Source organism: Odontesthes bonariensis, chromosome 24 (genome assembly GCF_027942865.1).
Source record: "Odontesthes bonariensis isolate fOdoBon6 chromosome 24, fOdoBon6.hap1, whole genome shotgun sequence".
NCBI lineage: Eukaryota > Metazoa > Chordata > Actinopteri > Atheriniformes > Atherinopsidae > Odontesthes > Odontesthes bonariensis.
The window spans coordinates 14,774,208-14,798,612 of NC_134529.1; the positions used below are offsets into that span (position 1 = coordinate 14,774,208).

The following is a 24,405-nucleotide window of genomic DNA, read 5'->3' on the forward strand; positions in this document are numbered from 1 at the left end:
CCTGAAAAAAAAAAAAAGTCCCAGCAGGATTTACAGGCTAAAACTGCTCCTCTACTCCCCCTCGCAGGCGTGAACAAAGACATTCCCATCACTCATAATAACTGTGTGGGGGGTGTAGCTTTCAAGTCTTCTAATCAACATCCAATAAAGATGGACTGCAGTGTTGCATAAGAGACCAAACAACAGACGGTGATCGGTTTTCATTATTCATTTCACAGCCGACAGGTTCCCTGGGATGCATGCAAAGTGATTAAATGCATAGAACTGAAAACAGGTGTACAAAATCAACAAACAGTCGCATGCTGACATCCTTACAAGTTCGTATTGAGGTTATCTGTAGTCACACATCTACCAAACAAATTTACCTGAGCATTTCCTGTTATCACCTGCTGAGATACTCGCATCTTTTTCAAGAAAGTACATCTCGTGTGAGAAGGGAAAAAAAAAAAAAGAAGCTAAAATGACAATTCTTGGACTGCAATCCTATTCCTTGTTTACGTGCATGTGGACGTTAGTTTCTGAGCAGTTCATTAAATTAATTCATATCTCATAGATGTTTTCATTATCCTCTGGCTCTAACAGTGCTTTGGGGAAAAGAGGGACGACACCAACAGGATTTGCATTTGTATTATAAAACAGTTCAAAACCTGAAAGGGTTCGTTAATCTTATCAAAGTAAGGCACACATAGTTACCTGACTGTAAAGATAGTCGTTCCACTGAGCCAAAAAAAAATCAAAGACAAAGCGAGTCATTTGTTTAAAGTGAGGAAGATAATGAAAAGATCAGTTTTAACTTAAAAGTTTGTTTCCTCAGGCTAGCGTGTTTCAACAAGCACATTCGTACATTAAAGTTGTAGACGTATGTTCTATTAAAAATACTTCTAAAACATACCAATTTTCAAGCAACAGCATTATATTTGACTTGTTCATCATCTGTTCCTGCTCATTCACGGCATTCTCAAATGTAAAAAGCACAGTCATGAAAGTTAGAAAAATCCCTGGGTTTCTGTGATGTTGGGGTTGAATAAAGAGGATTTGTGCATGCAGTCAAGTTCTCAATGCAAGAAGCTTCTTCCATTCCAGCAGGACATGCAGGGCGCTTATCTCCATCAGTTCTTCTGACAGATCCCAGTTCTGAATCCATCAAAAACGCTCATCTTCTGTTGTTGTCACTGAGTCTTGATTGTTTATTCTTGCTTTTGAAGAAGTCGGAGGCAGTGAGAGTCTCCTTTTCATCGACAGCAACCTGAGGATTTCGCTCACCTGCGACTCCAGGAGCAACAACCGGCTGCTCAGTTTTGTAATGTCTCCCTTCAGCTCCAGCTTGGCTTCATGCAGCGCCGCTTGAAGCACAGCTTGTCCAGACACTGGCTGTACGAAGGACTGTCTGAGGGAGAGCTCAGTGTAAACGCCCGGACTGTGATCCAATAGATTTCTCTCCAGAGGGCTCCTTTCCATTGGACTTCGCTCAAATGAGCTCCGTGGCTCTCCGGCTCGGTCGATGCGCAGGTCACTCTTTGTGATGCCGCTGTCGCAGGAGTCCGTTTTGTGCAGGATGCTTGTTTCTTCCCCCGTCTCTCCTGCGGTGCTGCCGCCCTCTGTGCTCCCCATCTGTCCGCCCTCCTTTGTTTCCTGGTTCTTCTTGGCAGCTGCAGACTGCTCTGAGTGCTGCGATGCTTTGGGCCCCGGCACTGCTTTCTGTGGCTGCTTGTCTTCCTCCACAGCGGGACGCACCAGGACAGCAGATGTGGCGCTCTTGAACTTTGCCCACCCTCGGGCACCTCTGCTGCTGTGAACACCACCTGCGGCGCCCTCTGGACCTGCTTCTCTGCTGTTGCCCCTCTCACAGAGCTGACTCTCGCCACAAGGCCTTGATTTAGACTCCACAGTCACTTGTGTGCAGCTGTGCTCGGATTTTTCAGCATGGACAAACACTTCTTGAGGAGCAGCCACGCTGGAGCCGCTGCTTACACTCCCCCTTCCCGCGCAGGGTGTGTCGTTTTGCACAGGGGAGCTGAGCTCCTGCTGCTGAGAGGATGCAGACTGACGCCGAGGGCAAGCGTTTGCATCAGTGCGGTGATGACGCTGCGGCTCCACCCGAACGCAGTTATGATCAAAGAAGGTATTTGACTCTCCTGGTGTTTGAGAGTCTCTCCGCTGTCTGAATCTATGGAACAGCTTGCGAACTGGGTGATCTTCAGGGATGGAGAGCGCCACCTCGCTCCGCTGGCGCTCCGCCTCCCTCTTCAAATCAGCAATCTTTCTGAAGATGATCTGAAAGACAGTTTGTGTGTGCGGAAAGTGAAACATTTAAATCACAGAGAAAATGAGTGCTGAACTTACTGCAAATACATATAATGTAAGGTGAAGCGAGACAAATGTATATGCTACAATACAGCTTTACTGCAATGTCAACCATCTAGAGCTGCTAAGTACATTGAAATAAAGGTGACTGTGGTGCACAAGGGAAACTGTTAATGAAGCACATTTCATAATGAAGCTCTATTGAGGCCCTGAAGCAACTGAATTCCTGCTGAAGACAAAGACTTTAATAATGTTTGTTTCAACTATCTCACTCCTCTCATTTTGACATTTGACAAACATGCTGCTGAAACATGTCGATGCAAAACACTTCAGCTGTCTTTCCAAAAACTGTATTAGTGGCCAAATGTTTGGAGATGAACTTTTACTGCAGTTGATGTTTTCTATGTATTTGTTTTATTGCGCTGACGACGGGCAGTTTATCCCCAAAAGCTCCAGGGCATAGTTTTAAACTTGATCATTTGCTTTGATAAATATTACCAAGACAACATGTAACGAATTGAAACGAATTTTTAATGCTTTTGAAATCATACTAAATGCTCATTTAGACTGTGATGCCAGCAGCAAATCTTTACGAAGCTGGGCCAGAGGCATGTTTTCCACTCTGTTGTGTCACATCTTTATTTCACAAACTTACTTTTCATAAATTTATACATCCTTTTCAACAGGCGACAGGTCTGGAATGCAAGCAGGATGGAATAACACCTGAACTTTTAAGTAGAACCTTTCCAGAGAAAGACATCATCTGCATGGTCATGAATACTGCTCACACTTTATTGTGCCTTCACAGATGCATAAGTTACTCAGGCCATGCGTGTTAAACCATCTTTGCAGACTTTCTGCTGACCCTGCCACCGCTTTTTAAAACATGCTGCTGGCATCAAACTCAAAATGAGCGCATAGTTTAAAAAAACAACAACTATTCCCTTTCAAGATCTGACACGTTGTCTTTAAAGTATTTACAATTGAACATCAGATGTAAAAGGTTTGAAAGTCCTGCTGTTTTACAAAACGTGGTTGTTTTTCACACACAAGCAAAATGAGGCTTACGCATGCATGGACAGCTCCTAAAGCTGCTCGAATGAATAATGAATCATTTAATTTTCACAGAATGTATCTGAAGCATCATAAATCTTTCAACGAGAAGCTACAAGTTCTTTAGATTCAGAGCTGCTTCACTGAGATTGAGTTCAGGAAACTATTCCATAGTACTTCTTCTAAGAGAGTTATGTTGCATGAGAAGACAGGAAAATGAAAGTATGCAGTTACTTAGAGAATTTTAAATCACTATAAATGAGTTACTCTCTGTGTAGAGCTGTTTGTTTTAGTAAACTCACTGTTACTCGAGGAGCGCAGTTCTAATATTCCTGAAGGGCAAGCTTAGGTTGTTGCTCTTCGCACAATGGTTCTATTAAATAATTCTGAGTCTAATAAAAGTTAATGTTTCAAACAATTCAGAAGTTTTTCATATCAGCGAGTCCTGAACAAAGCAAACCACATGAGCTGGATTGATTTTGAAGAGAACATCCATTAAGAATGTATGAAATGTTGAACTCAAAGGTTGATATCACGCAAGTGTGCGAGCAACTTACACTAAAGGCTGGAACACAATACATCTCAGTTGAAGGCTCATTTTTACCCTTTTCCGTAGATTACAGGTGAGGATGAGGTTGCGGGAGAAGGAGTTGGCGAAGGCCGTGTAAAAGTCCAGCACCCTCATCAGAGCTTCTCTCTTGATGACGTGCAGGTCGCAGTAAGTCAGCGCTCGCACGTTTGCACAGGCTCGAGCAGGCGTGGTCTCTTTCCAGAACACATCTCCGAACACATCACCTTTACCTGAACAGGACCAGACATTGTCTGAAACTTGAATTATGTCAGGAGTAAAAGTGGATCTTTACTGTAGGGAGCATCAATTGGATCTTACATTCTTTGTGCAAAGACAATGTCAGAAAAACAGCATATTGCTCCGTATTACCGAGTATTGCGACGACCTCGTCGTCCTGAATGACTTCGAGTGAACCACAGACAACAAAGCAGAGCGTATCAACGCTCTCTCCGATATGGAAGATGAGGTCTCCAGGTGCACAGTGCGTGGTCTGAAACTCCACTGCGAGGGAGCGTAAACAGCCGTCACTCGCCAGACGAAAGGCCGGGTGGTCATTGAACACCTGTCTGTTGAGGTGCACACAGATGTCCGCACGCATGTCTTTGGGACAGATGGAGAGAACCTGAGAGAGATTTGACGGCAAACGGTGTATCTTTAAAGAAAGTGCATCTGATCTACAGCACAGTATCTGGTCTTTTACCAAATATGAGTAGACCTCTGTAAAAGTAACCACGTTGTTAAAGTTAGATTTCTATCAAAGCCGTGTAATCTCCAACTTTAAAGCAGGAATGCAGCTATCTCAAACAGAGAACAGTCCAAAACACTCTTTGTATCAGAACTAGAAATTCCATGCTGACATTAAATTTAGTACATCAAAACACAATGAACATTTTTTGAGCATCTGTGAAACCTTAGTATGAACCCAGCTGTGCACAGGGTGCTTACTTCCGTTATGCATGCACCGGTCACCGGCATAAATTTCACACAATGCAATGCAGCCGTGATGCACATAAAAACATTGGTAGGTGGCTCAGCTGTGAAATCAGTAACGCTTCACTTTAAATCTAAACGTAATGTTCCGGTTTTCTCGGCATACCGTGGTATATCTTCTGATTTAGTCCATCAATGGACGGGGATGCAATTTTGATTGGTTACCACAGCGGGTTAATTTGAACTGATACATACTGCTGTTAAGTCACACAAACGTATGCTGGACAATAGACTGAGGATTCAGTGACCATAATGGTATTTTGCAAGCAGTGAAAGTCTGTGAAACCACAATGTGCCATATTTACTCTAAGAACAAAGATGAACAAAGATGAACAAAGCAAACATTTCATAGACTCTATGTGGTTAATTAAGCCACTAGCCACTGTTACAGTCACTGGTTTGTGGTTTTCTTCTCTGAAGCCTCGAGTTTGACGGACCTGACTTCTGACAACGCAGATTTATATGGAGTTAACTGACAAAAAAAAAGGATCTATTTGTGGGATTGTTTTTTAAAGCAATCTCACTTCACTTTTACCTTTCTTCTTAATCTTTAACACTTAAAAATGAAACCATCCCACCCCGGCAGTGACCAGCACAAACGATACCTTGTCCGTGTCTATGCCTTTGGACATGGCCCAGGTGGAGACGATGAAATCCATGACCCTTTCGCTCAGACCTTTGGGAACCTGATACAGCTGGAGGAAGTCTCGCACGTTGTTGAGCATCTCATGGTAGCGGTTTGTGTTGGTGTACATCTGCTGGAAGATGGTGGTGACATTTCCGAAGATGGTTGCATACAGCAGAGCTAGCGAAAAAAAAAAAAAAAAAAAAAGAAAAGATGAAGGGGTAAACTCAAGTAACTGTGAGAGAAAGTCTGACGTGACAAACTGACATGCAGGTCAACATGAGAAGGGAGGATGCTTTGTTCTAAGGAAACCTTTTGCATCATAAGGGTCTGGGTTTATATGAAGGTCTGAAATGAGAAAAATGAGGTCAGCAGCACCATTAATTGTATTTGTTGGAACAATATTTAAGTATTCCTTCTTCATATTCCTGAAATCATTTTAAAAGTAGCAAGGTTTTTTAATGGATCATGTTTTGTGTTAGGGAGTTTGAAAGAGGCAAAAACACCTACAAAACCTCACACAACTGTAGAAGATGAGTTTTTATTAAGCCTTGCCAAATGGAAAAATTGTTTTATTGATAAACTAGTTATGAAACAATAATGCATTTTACCAGTATAAGGAATATCCATCATTCAAAAGGGACAAACTAAGAGATATATTCCCTAAGTACAAATACAACAATCATATTTAACTGATGGCTTTCATTTGGCAGTACCTGTTTAAAGCAAACTGTAGTTCAAATAGCGCTTCTCTTATAAAGAAAACACACACAGTGAGGGGTGTATCAAGTGTCTATAATATCATTTATATTGCACATTTCCTCAGTGAGAGTGGCGTGCTGCAGTGGCCTCAAAGAGTCAGTCAGGATCTCATATCGAGAGGTTTTATCCACTCAAGGAGAAAATGTCTCCACTCGCCACAGCAAGATCACAGAGGTTAGGACACATATCCAACGTGATGGCTCATTGTCCACTTCCTCCACTCCAGCCTGCAGGCAAACTCTCCCTCTCCTCGAACACTCTCTCTAATCGAATAATTACCGTATCTGTAGCAGGACACGTATCGGCCACCATTGAACCGGACACGGCAGCGTGACTGAGGGGTCTTTGTGATTAGGGCACCATCAAAGCAATGGCTGTTTACTTTTGGAAGTGCAAACCTTGGAGCGTGGCTGTCAGTTTCTGTGTCCTCACTGGTTTTATTGCATCATTTTCCATGCTGTTTTAGCGGGGTGGGCCAAAGGTTAATGCTTGCAGGCGAGACATGACAGATACTGTGGAGGAGGTGACACTAAGGTGAAGCTATCAGAGAGTGGTGAAAATAAAGCAGAGAAATAAATGTTACATTTATTAATGGTTTTTATTAAGTTTAAAAACTACAATTTAACTTAACTTCCAATATGTTAGCTGTATTTAGGTAAGCTTCATCTCATCACATCCCTGAATTACATCTACTGTTACTGTAAGGACAATGATCTGAAAAGACTGTTAGGGAGCATCTACTATGTTAAACACTCATGATGTTATACAACCGTACTGTACATCAGCTTCTCATTCGAGAGTTTGTAGAAAATCACAAAAAGGGGGATGGAATCTTAGTAAGACTGAATTAGCACATACACCTTTCTTCTCTGATGTGATGAGCAGCCTTCAGACAGACACTCGTAGAGCAGGCTGTGATGGGCGCTGAATATGTCACTTTTTATTATCGACAAAGCCGAGTCCTAAACTCTCAGCTGTGATTCAAGGCTGCAGTGAAATGTGAATTGCAGGACAGAAGACGAGGCTGTGTGTGCATTTGTTGAGCCTTTCACAGCTAAAGATTTACGTCTCTTACTAAATGCCAAACTCTGTCATTATCAAAGTAGTATATTGAGATAGTCAATTGTCTCTGTGCTAAAGTAATGACGCTGAAGCGTATTCAGCTCTTTTGTATCCATTCAACGCATGGGTCTGAGTTTATGTTGGTTGTACAATTAAAACTTCGACGAGAATGAAAAGAGGAATGAGCTTCTTCACTGTGATGAAAATGACTTGAAGTGCAGAAAAATACACCAAGTCTAAATACAATATTAATTAATTTCTTACAGATCACACTATGAACTCACATATGTAAAATATGTTGATCAAAGCCAGGAAGGACTTATTATCACGCATGTCTGTGACGATCTTCCTGATCCCACACAACACATATGCCATATGTTGCCATACCCACAGCTGTTACATAGCCAGCAGGGCTGTGGAGAGCACACTGTCTTGACTTGCGTGCAAGTAAGTGAGTCCAGATTGTTCAGCCTCCTGCAAGGTTCTGCTGGCACATTATGAATGGGTGAATGCATGAATGAAATAAAAAGAGCATCAGAAGATGTATGTACTTTTGTCTGGGTCAAAGGGATGGGGAGATGGAAATGTTTCTATTGGTTGGCGGCTGTTGTTCTTACATATAGTTCCTGCTGATGATGTTACTGAAGACATTTGACTGACATGTTTAAACATTTCATTTCTCATTCGGCTCTGATTAAAAGTCATAGCTCACGACATTACATCACACTGCCACTGATTGAGTTTCTTGTTGTGATGATGTCGTCTCAAAGTTCTGGTCCTGAAATAATGTTATGTAATTTCAGATCTATTAGATTAGTTTCCACTTCAGCTGGCGTTGAACATCACATCAACATGTATTTGAAGGGGCAAAGAAGATTCAAAAGAGCTTCTGCAAACTTTGGAATAATTTGTGAGTTACTTACAGCCCACCATCATCATAGCCACAGAGAAAATCTTCTCGCCATCTGTTGTCGGAGCGATGTTCCCAAATCCGATGGTGGTGAGACTCGTCATGGTGAAGTAGAGAGAAGAAATGTACAGGGTGTCTTTGCTGGGACCACCTTCCCACTGGCCTGTTCCGCTGGTGTTGTAGCGATAAGGCGTTCCGATACTCAGGGCCAACTGGTAGAGCCAGCTGTCCGTCTTGATGCTGTTGGTGGTCTCGTCGATGACTTCGTAGTCCCCGATGCTGTACCAGATGCAGGCGAGCCAGTGGGCCACCAGGCCGAAAACGCACACCAGCAGAACCAGAACGGCCGCCCCATACTCCAGGTAGTGGTCCAGCTTCCGGGCAACTCGGCCCAAACGCAGCAGGCGGATCACTTTTAGGGACCTGAAGAGGCTGCTGAGACCCTGCAGGGGGAGAGGGAGAAACAGTGAGCCAGGCAGGCAGCAACTCCATGGTAAAGATTTCATTTTGAACTAGTCTGAAACTTATTTGATAATGATTTAATAACTAAAGGCACAATCATGGCAGAAACTCTAGTTGTAAAGAAAAAATATGTGACTATTTGGGGAATTTAGGGAGATCAACCAAACAAATTGATAAATTGATGTTTGGAAAATAATGCAGTTTAGCTGTGCTGAATTGTGTGAGATGATTTAAACCTTTCAATCAAAATGCCTAATAATCAACCATTCATGGCCAACTGGTGAATGTAAGCCCAATATTTACTTGTCTTTTAGCTTCATTTACTGAGCATCAACATCTATAAGAAATATGTACCTGGCTCTCTCAGCCTGTCTTCTTACTTTCATAACCATCTGCCATCTGTCCCCAGTAGCTCGTGCATCCTATAAAGTATTTCTGGAGGACATTTAGGAGTGTTTCCAGTTTGACATGTTGGAAAGCTTCATTTTAAATGTTATCAGGATGATAAATCCAGATGTGATACACAAATAACCAATGTTGCCTGGACAGGACAGCTTTTCTGTTTTTTAGCAACTACAAACTCTTTAATTACTGGTTAATGTTGATTCCAGTGGCGGTTGGAGGAGGGGTATCATTTTATTCTAAAAAAGTTCTGATTTAGAAATCAAAACAACAAGCTTAAAGAGAACCTCTGAATTTTGTAATAATCCGGTGTGGTTTTATCACAACAAGGAAAATTTTAAGCATACCATACATTGCAAGTGTAATGTGAGCCCTATCTATCTATTATGGCAGCTCCATTAGTAAGACTTACTGTGAGAACAGAGTCTTCTGCCCGAGTAGTATTCCTGTGGAAGTGTGAAAAGTCCCGAAGATGACTTGCTTGAGAGGCATGTGGGACAGCATCCTTTATAAGAAACAACAAAGCAGAAATTTTCTCTGTTTACATAAAGTTTGAAGTAACACTGTTTAAGCTATTTTAGTAACAACTGAGTCCTAAATTAACATAATCCATTCAAGCAACGTAAAGAGTGAATAGCGTACTAATTTAAAGGCTCATATTGTTCTACTCAAAGAGGTTTAATGGGGTTTCTGCCCTGGTTTCTGTCATCCTCTGTCTGAAACGCTCGGTTTTAACTCAGAAGGCCCCTTTAGCTCTGACTCACCTCTTCTATATTTTCAAATGCGTTGATGACGTCGTAGGGCAGACAGGACAGCAGGTCGATGACAAACCATGTTTTCAGGTAATTCATTCGAATCAGGCTCGCGTCTGATATGACCTCTCCAGCTGGACCCACAAAGGTGGTGTGGAAGTTGAGCACAATGTCAACCAGAAAGATGATATCGACCACGCTGTCCACCACCAACCAAGCCAAGTTGTTATGCTTGGTCCGAAAGGAAACGTTATAGGGGACCATGATGGCGGTGTAGAAGGTGAGGATGAGGATGACCCAGTCCCAGGTCGTCTTGAAGGTACAGTAGTGGAGAATGATGTGTGGAGGGGTCTTAGGGGCCTCCTGTTTGTACTGAGGGAGAATGTCTGATCCTAGCTGAAGAGCCTTTCGATGACAGGAAACATTTACCAGCATGAGTTCAAAATCATATGGAATGTGTCTCCAAACTTGTGCAAGTCTACTGTTCAAATTTGTGATTTTAAAAAAAATGTTTTTTTTATAAAGATGCACTATTATCAGCTTCTTCAGTCAGGCCTGCTCACCTCAGCCAATCTGGAGGGCTTGTGGCTGACCTCAGTCTTACTCAGTGGTGCTAACTGCGGCACCACATTGCGATTGTTGGTCAGCGCCCTTGTGAGTCGAGCAAACTTCGTCCACCCTGCACACAGACAGAGATTTTTACGAAGGCGCATGATGGTCAAAGGCAATATTTGATTGGTTGGAAGTGGAACATCACATCATTAAAATTTCAGCTCAGAGTGGTGAAACTGTTTTTAATATCTAATACATTTACAATATCAAATATCTAATAAATCTATATTGAGTTACTACAATATCATGTACTGCTACAACATGTGTAATTCAAAATGATCATATACAAATCTCAAGATAATGAGGATGTGACAGCACCTAAATGCGCTGAGAAGACATACTGGTGTTTTTAGCTCTTACTGTAAAACCTGTCCTTTGTGCACAAGCAGCATTTTTATTCTGCGACATGTGGCCTGACTGTCTTTTCTTTCTACTTCATGTCTATATAAAGTCCCTTAATCCCCTGGGACATGGCACTGCATAGACGCTGAGAAGGCAGACCAGAACACACAACACCTGGACCGTCCTACGTTACACCCCGGGAGACAAATGTCTGTTAAGTCACAGCCACTCATGTGCACTGCAGTTTTGGCTGCACTTCATCCTCCACTTCGGTCTTTCACTCGACCGGTTGGACTCCCTGAGATAAACCCTGACAGTCCAGTATCAAATACAGTGAAATGTCGTCAAGTTGAACCCATTAGGTTTTGATGTAAGGTGTCTCTCACCTCTGGCGGATTCTTCTTCAATGGGCTGTTTGAAAAGTGTAATGTCTTTGAAGGTGCAGAGGACAAGCACCACCTTGTTGTTTTCATTTCTAATTGGGGCAATCTGCATGTAAAGCCATATTGGTTTTCCTGTTCGAAACAAACAAAATGCAAGATTTGTGTTGTGACATGACAAATGGAACAATAAGTAATTAAGTAAATATCACTTTAAATGGTGGTTTTAACCATTTAAAAAAAAAAAAAAAAAAAAAAAAAAACATGTCGTCATACTCACTATTCTTTGTGTAGAGAAGCACCTCATGGAAATTGGACTCATAGTTGTTGAAGGATTGTCTGATTTTGTCCACAGTCTTTTTGTCAGTCAGGTCACCGTACATGAAACTGCAAAACATTTGTAGCCTTTTAAGAATCTATCACCCAGTGCGGGAAAGACTGGCCAGGACACTAAAATAATTTAAGCTTTAACAAGACAAATATGATGTTTTCTTTATCTGAAATTGTGTCTTCAAACTCAAACATTTTGCTCTGATAAATGCAGTTTAGTTGCAAGAACAACCTCTGCATAATTGATTCATGCATGCAAGTTCCCAGTCAGGCATCAACAAAGACAGTCTTGACGCAAAACGTGTTGGCTCTGGACTATGTGAGCAAACTAAAGAAAACATCCACAGTAACTTTACGTTTAGGTTCATTAGAGCACAAATGGCATCTTACTTGCATGTGCTGCTCCTGTGCATAACTTCAGCTCTGTGGTATCCAGACAGCTTGCAGAATCCATCGTTGCTGTACACGACCGGCCACTCCACGATCTGTGCGTTCCCCAACAAGAAACTGGTTTCTGAGAGAAAGCACAGGAAAATACAGGACTGATGACACAGCCAGGTGGGCAACTGCACCTCTTGACATTTAACATGCATAACATCAGGAGTACTGCAGTTACAAAACCACTGATGTCACATTGAAAACCTCTGTGTATGTCACACGTGTGTTTAACTGAAAATCACATTTGAATAATCACAATAAAGCAAACTCGCCAACTACTACCATTGTTTTAATTGCCTAGTATATTAGCAAGAAAACACAAAGTCATTCATCTTTAAAGCAGAAATATGGTAAAGTACCTGCTGAATGAGATCAGATTCAAGACATCATTGCTTGAGTTTCAGAGAGGTGAATTTTCTAAGAAAGTCATGCATTCAGACAACAATGACTACATTTCAGATTATCTTCAGGGCCTAAACAAGCTTGGAATGTGTTACCAAGCTGAGCAAAGAACATTTCCAGGTATTTAATCCATTTTATGAAGAGGCTGACCAGTTGTGTCCCGCGCAGGCTGCCAGTCTGACAAAAAACTTATAAACGGTAGTACTGCTGAGACGCATCACAGCCACTCCACTGAAGGGCACATGTGCACAGCCAGAGGTTAAACGGCACAAACGAGGCACCGTGAGAGCAAATCATATTAAAAATCCCCTAAAAGAACAGAAATAAGTCCTCTTTTAGAAATGGCTGCAAATCCAATCTTCAAAAGAATGATAATGGAGGTTCTCATATTTACTGTCTGAGTGTCTTTGTTCCTATGGGTGCTGAATAAAAAAAAAATCAATAAAACAATGTCAAAGAAGAGGCCCATGCCTTTTATCTTCTTTTTTATCTTATCAGCAGTAGTCTTTAACTACTGCTATATTGTTAAACTTTCTTATTTATTGTCCGCAATATGAACCTACATAGACTGTAATGTAAAAAAAAAAAAAACAATTAAAGATAAACTTGATCCTTTGATATAGAGGACCTTAAATTCCGTGTGGCTATGAAACGACCAAACATGGTTCCTTCTGCAACTAATACAGTTGTCAACATTAACGCAACTTTTTATTGATACCATGAACATACACAATATTACAGACTGTAGCTTGATATATGCAGGAAATTTGAATATGAGTCGATTGGGCGATTACATAATTCATCAGTGCGCAGAAAGATTTATTGTCAGTAAAAACTGTGTAACTTAGAAAAGAGTTGTTTGCTGATTCTATACCCGTTTTCCGGTAAATGTAAAAAACATGAAATTGCACCCAAACCCTGACCAAATGTTTAAAATAATAACAATTAAAAATAAAAAAAAGACTTCATTCTTTAATGTAGTTGAGGATGAAACTCACCGCTGGAGCGCCGGACAATATTTTCCAGGAAAGTGTTCTGCGGAGCCACCAGCCCTCTCTTACCCCCATGCATGGTGGAGGGTTCGGGACGGAGACTCGGTGCTGTGCGCTGCTGGTCGTGCTGGCATCAACAACTCCTCTCCGCGGACTGACCCACAGCAACTCGCATCACAAGAGTCAAGCCAACGTCAGCGGCAGCACGTCCGGATGACATGAGGGTTACAAAATTTAAAGCTTCAAAGCAGGGTGAGGATTTCCACTCGGCAATCTTTTTTTTTTTAAATCATGAATATACGGTTGATTGTGAATATTATGTCCAAAGGGTCATTTTTACTTGGAATAATCTATAAGAGCCCAAAAGCCTGTCACTGGGCTTTAAACTGGATCACACTAAGATCTAACCACCATGCTAAAGACCGGTGTTCAGCCAGATCCAAATATTAAACTAATATTAGGTGACATCATATTAGACTATTTATGTGCACACAGACTACAGATATAGTACATTTCAAAGGCTTGACTTTGACTTTTACTGTAAAAAAAAGATGAGTTAATTTTGAAGGAAACTCCGTTGATTTTCCAGCACTGTTCTGATCTTATTATCTCTGACTTCACAGACACTAATTCAACTACTTTTTTTTTTTTTTTTATCATTCTGCATGAATCATGTGCTTATTTATCTTATCGTTATTATCTGAGATCTACATACATCCTTATCATAAATGTGGCTTGGAAGTGTTTGTATTTGAGGTGTTTTTGAAATCATTATAATCGTCTGATTCATTAACGATAGTTGAAACATCTCAGTCTGTTAAGTCATCAGTATGTAAAAAATAATCAAGGAAATGTCAAGTACTTTCAAAAGTGCTTGCTTCATTACATCTTTAACAGGGTAAATATGACAAAGCGGTTTACAGATGAACATTTATCATGTCAGAAGTGAGGCTTTTGTTATATAAAACCATCGAGGCAGAGGGACTTACAAAGGGAACGCAGGCATGTATTTCCTGTAGACTGCAGGAGATCCAGCACAGTATGTTTGACAAGCGAGAGGAAAGTTCCCACAATATAAGATACACAGAGACATTACTACGCTCCATCAAGGCTCATATGATGAAGAACAATTCATGTTGAAAATGTCTAACAAAGGCTGGGCCTTTCCAGCACTGAATGCACTTTAATCAAACCATTCTGGGTTTAAGTTGTGGATATAGTCACTGGTATATTTCAGCGTTTCCATTTACTTATGTTCTGTTTCTGTTTGGGGACAGATCCTAAAGTATCAAAAGGCTGATTTTCTGTCATTGTGGCTCAGCTGATCCCACCATTAGATAGTAGCCACATCACTAGATTTATTTGAGAGGGTATTAAAGGGCAACGTAGAATAGAAGGTGACCTACTCGGGATCTTTTCTGGACAAACATAAAGACGGATGGAGATATTCAGGAAGAGTCAGATAAAAAGCTTTTGGTTGTGGCTAATGTTTATTTTTGTTTTTCCTCTCCTCCACAGTGGGGTTGAAACTGAAGTGACGGAGGAAGGAGAGGGAGCCTACAGTTCAGTGCACGTTTAGCAAATATTAATTACAAGAACCAGCAGGGCCATTAGACTGCAAAGCAATGCTGAGGTTCCTCAGAAGATTATGCTGCTCTGAGCTTTCATCTTCCAGTTTCACTGCCATGGCTTCTTAAACCTCATCTCCTGACAGCTCTGACTCGCTTAATCCTAAGTAAAAATTCATGTTTCAGAGTTGTGCACTCACACTGCCAGGTTTCGGAAGGTTTTTGGCCCGACTGAAAATGAAAAAAGATTTTAAAAACTGTATCAAATGACGAAACTGAAACTTTTTTTTTCACCTTAACCACTAGGCTGCATCGCAGCTGGCTTGTTATAGGATTTCTGCTCCTCGGTTCAGTCTCTCTGTTGTCATGTTTCTCATATCATGACAAGATGTGTTTCAGTGGGCTGGTCTGGCCTGCAGGCGGGCCAGTTTAACACCAGGACACAATGTGCTCGGTATGCACAGAATGTGGTTTGGCTTTGTCTTGATCTGATAGCAGTCAGGATGCTCCGTGTCCTTTTTAAAGAAAGACTTCCAAAAAAGAATGAAACATTTTGTCAGAACTGTGAGTGCAAGGCCTTTAATGGTAATGCTATAGTAGCCCAATACCACATCGACATGGTACAGCTTTTTGAGTATTTCATATTTTGTTATCCATCAATAATCAATATAGTAGTCTAACTGACTCCTCAACCCACCAGTTGTCATCCACACGTAGATAGAAGCTAACTTTTGAGGCCGTTTTGGACATCTGCCATGTGTTACATGCTCAGCAGTAGGAGGTACTTTCTCATTTTGAGCTTTGACCGACTAACATTAAGGCAAACGAAGAAGAAATGTAACCACAGAAGAGGAAGCCGAGCAGACGCTACTAACGGCCTGACGCAGTTAGACGGTGGCTCAATTAACGCTACTAATCTTAGAGTAATGGTTAACTGTAACGGACTTTGGATGCTACCGTCTTGTACGTCTACGCTGTACATCCACAAAGTCGGCGTTTTGAATGCAGTTACCAGGTATTACCGAGGTGTTACCGCTCCGCGCCGCTAGCTCAAGCTGTCGTGTTTTTAGGAGGAATGAACCGGCCGCCGAGCTTCACTTCTGCTTAGCTTCCTCGATGATGAACATATTTTTTTGCGACAGAAAACTACTTTGTGCTGTAAATTAATCACGTTTTTTTTTTCCTTTTCTGAAGACATGGCAAGCGCTGTCGTAAAGACGTTTGTACAGACGTGTAATTATCTCCAAGACCCCTGCCATGTAGCGAGGTTTCAAAATTTCTGCGGCGTCAAAGGAACATTTCCGGATAAACGAATCAAGCCGGACAGTGGACGGTCGGAGCTGGACCGTCCCGGGCTGAGGAGGAGGGTCCAACAGGAGGGCCAGAGCCCAGATGAAGGTGTAGGGAACGGAGATGCCGCCACATCGCAGATTAACGGGATGCAGGGCGACGACACCGTCAGGCCCGAAGGTCCATCAGCGGCGGAGGACGACTCAGACACGACCAGAGCGAAACCCCTCCGGAGAAACTCCTTGACTGGAGATGTGGGTCAGGAGTTCCTCATCCACAACAAGTTCCTCTTCTACCTGTTCACGTTTGGGACTGAGCTGGGCAACGAGATGTTCTTCATCATCTTCTTCCCATTCCTCTTCTGGAACATCGACGCCGTGGTCAGCCGGAGGCTCATCGTGGTCTGGGCTTGGAACCTGTTCGTGGGACAGTCCACCAAGGATATGGTCCGCTGGTCCCGACCGGCCTCCCCTCCCGTGGTGAAGGTGGAGGTCTTCTACAACTCCGAGTACAGCATGCCCTCCACGCACGCCATGACGGGGACGGCCATACCTTTCTGTCTGTTCATGCTGACCTACGGCCGGTGGCAGGTGAGCATGTTTGTAAACACCAGCCTGAAAAGCGTCTTTTCCACAGAAGGGAATGAAGACTCTGATCCAAACCTGAGACCAAAACCACATTTCAGTGGATATGATCAGTTCAATTAGTCCATGTATGGGATGAAATGTTTAAATGTAGTTGAAACAGTGCAGTTTGGGTGCAGATGCAGGGAGTGGGTCCTATGGGCTTCAGACCCTCAAGGGCCCCAGAGGCCCCAGGCCAACTGTTTGGCATGTTTCAGAAATTGGGGGGAAATTAAGATATTTATCTCTAGGGGTGAAATAATTAGCTAATAGTAATAATTACTAATAATAATTACTTAGAATTTCTCAGGCTGTAGCTTTTCGATGGGAATGTGTGCTATTTTTTCTTTGCCAGCTTTTATATTTCAATAATTCATCTTCGAGTCTTCAGAAATTGGGACGTGTGTTTTTCTTATACTTTTCCACGTAACCGCATGAGTTGCGGAGCATCGCGCACATAAGTCACGTTTTCACAATTCCTCTAATTCTATTGTTTTGTTTTAATGCCGTTTAATGGCTTCAATTCATTCCCATGCATGCCTGTGTACTCATCCCTGAAGCTGTCGAGCAGTAAATATGTTTTGTTTCACAGGGCGCAGCCTCGTGGATCTACTCCTCTTTTCTTTTTTTTCTTTTCTTGTTACCTTGGTTTTCATCCTGGCCCGCTGGGTATGAACCCGCTTTGATAAACCCACAAGGAAGCTGAGCAGATTTTCTAAATGTCACAGATATCACAGATGCCAAAGTGCCCCAAAAGCTGCATTCCCCCCTCCCCACCACAAACACACACAGGAATATCCGGCAATACTTACTGCATTTCAGGTATAATCTACCTTTAAAAAGATCCGAGTTGAATAAGCAACCACACAAGGAACCTAATCTAATTAAGAGTGAAAAGAGCAGCATGTATTTTCTTGCCAGAGCCTCTCGGTAGGTTGGTCTGTCTAAAGGAATGGAAGGAAAACTCCTTGTTGCCCAGTGTTGTATGAGGAACAGCAAAAAGGGCAAAGGTGTGAATGCATAAAAGCTAAAAATGCCACTTACAGCCCTCATACAGAGCGGCACACAGCACTTTTGTTGAAGTGGACTAACAGGTTGTGTCAGAAATAGCTACAGTGAACAAAGCCCTCTATCAGACACAGTGAAAGTTTAGTTGTTTTTGCCGGCGATCAGCGTGTTAAAGGCCTCTCAAGAGAAATGTTTTTGTTTTTTTGAGAAACTTCTTCGGACCACAACGAAGATTTGACATTTAAACGTTGTCCTGATGTAGGACATTTAAATGAAACTGGAAAAAGGTGTTAGCCCGATTCTTTCATTGGAAGGCCAAGAACAAGCTGGAGAAATCTTAAGTTAAACAAAGTATTTATTCGTGGGCACTTGTACGGCAGCGCTGGACTCGGAGTGACACAGCTCTCGCAGGAAATCCGTCAGCCCGAGCCCCTATATCCAGAAACATTTCATATTTCTGTTCACCTTTATCTCACAGAGGTAGGACTTACACTCGACAGAATATAATTGGACAGTTTTTAGTGGCATGAGGAGGCGTTGTTTTAGGCGTGTACAGTGTATCTACTGTACCAGACCTATCTGACCCAGTTATTTTGTCCCACCATGTCATCTTAAAGTCTTGGACATACATTGCGTTTGTATGAACAGAGTGGAAAAGTAGGAATATTGATTATTTAGTAAAATACATAATGTCTAAGAACAAAGCCAATTATAACAAAGGCTATGAATATGTCCTAAATCTTTCATTGGGATATGCCGAAGGACTGATATGATTAAAGAATAAATGACAAAAATACACTCTGAAAGGTTTGGACTCTCATGAGTGAGTTTGGCTGTGCAGAAACAGATACGATCTCCTGACGAGTTAAAATACCGCCCACACATGAGGAAAATGAAGGCAGAAGTTGACACAGAATCAGTGGCTGGGAGAGAAAGAGGAAGTCGCAGAGGAACAGACACAAAGGAAGGACATGCTGTGTTGGGTGGGGAGAGAAAAAATGCGCCGACAGACAAAACAAGCGGCCACCACCAGGAAGGAAGAGCTCAGTACCTGAAATTAGCTTTTTGTTGTTGTGCGTCTGCCCGAGGGGCTTTGAACTGAACGGACACAGCTGTATGAACTGCCTGAACTTTCTTGGCGTGGCCTTCACGTGAGAAAAACTAAAACAATTTGGAGAAAGAGGTTGTAAAAGATAAGATGCCGGCCATAAACAGATTTCAAGGTTGGAATGATAGTAAGAGGGTTATCTGTGCGGTTTGAAGCTTGTTAGTTGAACTGGAGGTGGGATTTTGGTCGGTCATTCGATCAGTCCACCTCACAGTTTATATTAATAGATGACTGTGTGTTACATTATTAACTTGACAGCAGCTGTTGGTTAGATCCCCGTTGTCACACACGTTCATGCCCGTTCATTAAGGCCTTTTACCCTGATGTTTTCCCATTTCACAATGCACCGCAGCTGTGCTTAAGCTCATGACACGTTCTGTGCACTGCCACTCAGCAGATCTTCAGATGGTAATCATGTCAAACATACTTGCCAAACACTCTTGTTGTTGTGAGTGTGCTGATGTTAGCATTTGGTGTGATGCACTGCAGAGCCAAAGTACATCGTGACAGAGTTGGGGGGGATTAATGGAGACTTTCACACAGTGAACTTTGTGTGAATTCTTTCAAAGACACATACGGGTCATATATACACAGTGTCAGGAAGCAAACCTACTAAATGTTCCCACATACAAGTTAACCATGATACCCCCTGGGGAAGCTGTTACACAGACCCTGCCCTGTAGGGCTGTAGTGATACACTAATCTCACGATACGATAAGATACACGATATTCAGCCAACGATACGATTCGATACGATTCGATACACTTATATCATTTTCTGGGGGGAAAAAGGGACAGTGTGATTTGACATGAATCGTTGCTGATTGGACTGGTGGTCCAACCTTTGAACCGGGAGGACAACACAGCCAGACAAACAGAAACAAACGAACATGTCACAAACATGAGAGCTATGCACTTTATACAACATTTTTATGAACTAATTTATCACTGTTTTGTATAATGTGACCCCCTGGAATTGTATTGTATTACCTTAAAGGATAAGATCGGTTTTTTGACATTGGGCCCTTGATTTCACATTATAACATGATGTTCTACTCACCCCTGCTTGTTGTTGAACATTTGGAGCTGTTCCGAAGATATTCGAGAGGCGTCAGGCTGCTCTCTTGAGATATTCGGCCATGAAACGGTTTCCTATGGGCAAGCTTATACAGGCACAAACTATGCTGTTTATAATTTATTAATTACTCTACACTAGCACTGATAACGTGGAGGTGCGTCGCTTACTTAAAAAAATCCGGGTTATTGTAATTTTGAATTTTTGTCGTAAAGTGGGTGTTACTGACGTCCTCGTGGTGCTACTACCACAGACAGCCCACAGACCTGCTGCCTATTTATTCATTCGGCTAAAATTCAAAATTAGTAACCCGAATTTTTTTAAGTAAGCGACGCACCTCCACGTTATCAGTGCTAGTGTAGAGTAATTAATAAATTATAAACAGCATAGTTTGTGCCTGTATAAGCTTGCCCATAGGAAACCGTTTCATGGCCGAATATCTCAAGAGAGCAGCCAGACGCCTCGCGAATATCTTCGGAACAGCTCCAAATGTTCAACAACACGCAGGGGTGAGTAGAACATCATGTTATAATGTGAAATCAAGGGCCCAATGTCAAAAAACCGGTCTTATCCTTTAATGTTCTGTGTTTTCACGAATTGTAACGTCTGACTTTTCAATAAAGTTTGCTTTAAAAAAAAAATATATATATATATATATATATATTTATTTTAAATTTAAAAAATCGATACTCGCGGCTGTAAAATCGATACTTTATCGGGAATCGAAATATCGATATATATCGCAGTATCGATAAAATTGCTCTGCCCTGGAAGTTTTTATCAAACTTACATGTACTTATAATGCTGTGATAACTCTTATGTGTTCTCTTGTAGTACCCTTTCCTCTTCGGCTTCTGTGTGGCTCTCGGCTGGAGCGTCCTGGTCTGTGTTAGCAGAGTCTACATGGGCATGCACTCTATTCTGGTAAGCAGCTTAAATAATTAATATCAAATAAAAATATCCTCTGAAATATGAATGAAAACGGAGAATATTAGGTGATGCTGCGACACCTGGACCATGTATTTTGTCCCTTATTGTTGATTTAGTGAAATATTCCTTTGCCTGGTCAAAGATGTTCTCTAAGAACATTTGTGGCAAAAATATTCACAGCCTTGAACTTCTCATGGATGTTTTCCAAAAGAAATAAGCCTTTACGACTAATTTGTTTGTTGTGTCAGGAGCGGTCGGACCAGTAGTTTAAAGCACACAAAGCACATTCCTGTGAGCGCTTTGCTCTTCACAGTTTAACTTGCTATATTTCCTGAGGCATGTAACTTTAAAACACGATTAAATTGATTATATTTTTTACTGAAGTTATTTCTTAGCCAGTCGTTATTGTGTTTTTCAGAAAAATGGAACATTCAAAGGAAAGCCAGGGGACTTTGTGAAGAAATGGTTCTAATTAATAGAAACTCATTCACAGAGAACTTCTTAACTCTTGGTTTGATTGATGTATGGAGACATCATGAGCTTTTACTGAATTTAATTGCCCTTATTCTTTATAGGTTTTAATATCATCTCTGATGTGTGGTTAGATTAATGAGCCCTTGATAACACTTGAGCTTCTTTGGACATTATATGAATGTAAAGCTCATAATCAAATGAAAGTCGGTTGATAAGACCAGATTAGATTGTGTGACCTGGCAACTGCTTTTAGTGTTTATGGTAACACCCGTTTGACCGTCAGCAACTCACCTGATTTTTCCGACAGTTTTTATAACTATAAGGAAAACGGCGCCTCCTTCAGGCCAGAATAAAGCAGGATATTTGTTTGTTTATGTGATGATGTAGAAATGTTGTGAAGGAAGTCAGACAATGTATGCTCTGCTCTGTAGGATGTTGGGGAAGAAATATATTACTGGTTTTCAATCATTTCTGTACTGTTATTGCAGGAGGTAATCACGGGCTTCCTGTACAGCCTTCTGGTTCTCGCCTTCTTCCAGCCAATCTTGGAAAAGATTGACAACTACTACATGATTGACCACTACGCTCCGCTTGTGATCATCGTGTCGCACGTGAGCCTCGGACTTGTGGCTTTCTCGCTGGATTCGTGGAGCACATCTCGGGGCGATACCGCTCAGGCTCTAGGCACCGGGGCCGGGGCCGCTTTGGCCACCCACGTGAACTATCAGCTGGGGCTGCTGCAAGATCCACCACTCTCCTCACTTCCTCTAACTTTACCACCGGTCACCGCAGGCCCGGTGTTACGCTCCCTTCTGCGCTTCCTCATCGGAGTCGCTGTCATCCTCGTCACGAGAATGGTCATGAAAGCGGTGACCATTCCGTTCCTGTGCCGACTGTTCGGGCTGCCCTCGGATGACGTAAGACGGGCGAGGCAGCACATGAGAGTGGAGTTGCCATATCGTTACATTGTCTACAGTGTTGTGGGTTTTAGTTGTGTCTGCTTTGTGCCTGTCCTCTTTGGGATCTTCAACCTTGCCTGAGTGTTGTGTACAAACAGTCATGTCGGACTGACACCGTGAAGGCCAACTGCACTTGGAAACATACTGCTTATTTTTGACACAAGATAGAAGCTCTGTTTCTGCACGATAGAAGCCGAGCAAACGCTAAATCTGATAGTATCGTTTATTTCCACTGTCGATGAATCCCACTAAAAGACTAAAACCAAAAAAAAAAAACAGAGTTGATCCTAATCCGTACCGTTTCCACCAAAGATTATCAGTAGACTATATGAAAACACAACAGCGGGCGACACCGCTGCACATGTTTGTGTGTTTTGTTATGATGAGAACCATAATAAATTATTTGGGCTAAATCTAACTTGTGCAGTCAGGGTGCTATAAATATACCGTAAGTATTAATTATGTATTAATCTATGGCTGAAAATACAGTTCCACTAACGCAATCTAGTGTTTTTGGTCTGAAAAGAGCTGATTCCAGCTGTTTTAGGGAATTACTTTTATATAAATGAAAGAATGTAAGATATCTGTGGCCAGTTTTTAAATATCCGCCGAGGGAACACAGTAGGGTTAAAGTCTTCAGAGGGATTTGTTGCTGCATCGTTTACTCACATCATCACCTGTATTGTCCTTTAAAGATCCCCCTACGTCTTAACCGGACCCTCGCAAATACAAAGCGTGTTAGATGGACTGTAATGATGCTCGAGTTCATCATTGAAAATCTGTTGTGCACTTCCCTCATTTATGAGAATGTTATTGGAGAGTTTCATCCTCCCGAGAAGAAAATAAATGCTGAGTCTGTGAAATCGGAAGACACCCAATGTGTCTTTTGTTTTCACATTTAAGTAAGCAGTAAAAGATGATCAAATGGTGTCAGGATAGTTTAGACTTGAACTTTGAGCAGGTCTTTTATGTAACTTCTGTTTTTTTCACATTACCATGGTCAGCATTATCTCACCGCCTCTTTTTTAAAAATCTTTTTTTTTTTTTTAGCCCAAATACAAGTTAAGTGCACTCTGAATCAAGACAAACAAATATTTTTGATAAATTGTTTTGTCATTACGATCTTGATCTGAAAAATTTAACGTTGTAAATGTTTTTTCTTCTTTATTATCATGAATTCCAGAAGTTTGACCCTATAACTTCTGTGATTGATGTATCTATTTGTAATTTGTCATAATGTTTTATTGATGATTAATTTCTTACATTAATGTCAGAATGTTCATATCCAACTTTTGTCATAAGAACCTATTGGTCTTCTGTCATGATCAATTCTCCCAGATTTTTGCCCGTTATATAAGAGTGTGACTATTGACAATATGTTAAAGCAGGAAGAATAAAATCACAAGAAAAAGAAGGTTGCTCGCTTATTTTTGCAATTAAATATCATATTTTAAAGCAGTTTGTGTTCTGATTTTGGTTTACAATATTGTCTCTGTGTCTTTTAAGGCCATTAAAAGGAATGATTCAGTAGTTATCTGAGATTCTCTCCTACAGTACAGTATTGATCTGTATAAATAAATGTATCAAGCAGTAAGCTACAAGAATTTTCCTCTAAGACTGACAACTATGATAGAAACTTGGCTGTTTTTGTTACAGATATTTCACAGATCACTCCTTAACAACTGGCTATATGAAGACGAATGCTGTTATAAAAGTTATTCAACATAAAGTACAACAATCGCCACCGTCTTCACATTAGTGTTGAAACAACAGAGCGTAGAAGGTATTTTAATGGTTTTAGCCAAGATGATGAAAACAAAAGCAAAATCCAGCACAAATGAACAGAGTTTTTAATGGTTCACTGCAACCCTGTTTGGTTAAAATTTAACTTGTGCACCCACTAAAGGTCAGTCAGTAAATGGCTTTATACATATCTTTGCTGTTTTTATATGTAAACTTATGTAAAGTTACGTATTTTATA

The 24,405-nt window shown here is 41.4% G+C and overlaps 2 protein-coding genes across 2 annotated transcripts; one reads left to right on the plus strand and one right to left on the minus strand.

Annotated features, from left to right (window-relative positions):
• Positions 1-205: 205 nt before the first annotated feature.
• On the minus strand, positions 206-16,934 carry LOC142374676 (voltage-gated delayed rectifier potassium channel KCNH5-like). Its single transcript, XM_075458421.1, has 12 exons — positions 13,396-16,934; positions 11,948-12,071; positions 11,508-11,614; positions 11,234-11,362; positions 10,457-10,572; positions 9,906-10,298; positions 9,554-9,646; positions 8,291-8,720; positions 5,524-5,723; positions 4,298-4,550; positions 3,962-4,158; positions 206-2,274 (listed from the first exon to the last, which is right to left on the minus strand). Exons 1-12 carry the CDS (start codon positions 13,466-13,468, stop codon positions 1,144-1,146), a joined length of 3,246 nt encoding a protein of 1,081 aa, XP_075314536.1. The 5' UTR covers positions 13,469-16,934; the 3' UTR covers positions 206-1,143.
• Positions 15,773-23,883, plus strand: LOC142374677 (sphingosine-1-phosphate phosphatase 1-like). Its single transcript, XM_075458422.1, has 4 exons — positions 15,773-15,972; positions 16,152-16,837; positions 20,896-20,985; positions 21,954-23,883. Exons 1-4 carry the CDS (start codon positions 15,960-15,962, stop codon positions 22,503-22,505), a joined length of 1,341 nt encoding a protein of 446 aa, XP_075314537.1. The 5' UTR covers positions 15,773-15,959; the 3' UTR covers positions 22,506-23,883.
• Positions 23,884-24,405: the final 522 nt, after the last annotated feature.

What these genes read in the sequence shown, in the direction of transcription:
- LOC142374676 (XM_075458421.1), bottom strand. Translation starts at nt 13,468, where the DNA reads ATGCATGGGGGTAAGAGAGGGCTGGTGGCTCCGCAGAACACTTTCCTG. An exon ending in AGCCCTCCAGATTGGCTGAG is followed by an intron (nt 10,299 to 10,456) that starts GTGAGCAGGCCT and finishes TGTCATCGAAAG; the next exon opens with GCTCTTCAGCTAGGATCAGA. An exon ending in GGCTATGATGATGGTGGGCT is followed by an intron (nt 5,724 to 8,290) that starts GTAAGTAACTCA and finishes TTTTTTCGCTAG; the next exon opens with CTCTGCTGTATGCAACCATC.
- LOC142374677 (XM_075458422.1), top strand. An exon ending in TGACCTACGGCCGGTGGCAG is followed by an intron (nt 16,838 to 20,895) that starts GTGAGCATGTTT and finishes GTTCTCTTGTAG; the next exon opens with TACCCTTTCCTCTTCGGCTT. An exon ending in TGGGCATGCACTCTATTCTG is followed by an intron (nt 20,986 to 21,953) that starts GTAAGCAGCTTA and finishes CTGTTATTGCAG; the next exon opens with GAGGTAATCACGGGCTTCCT.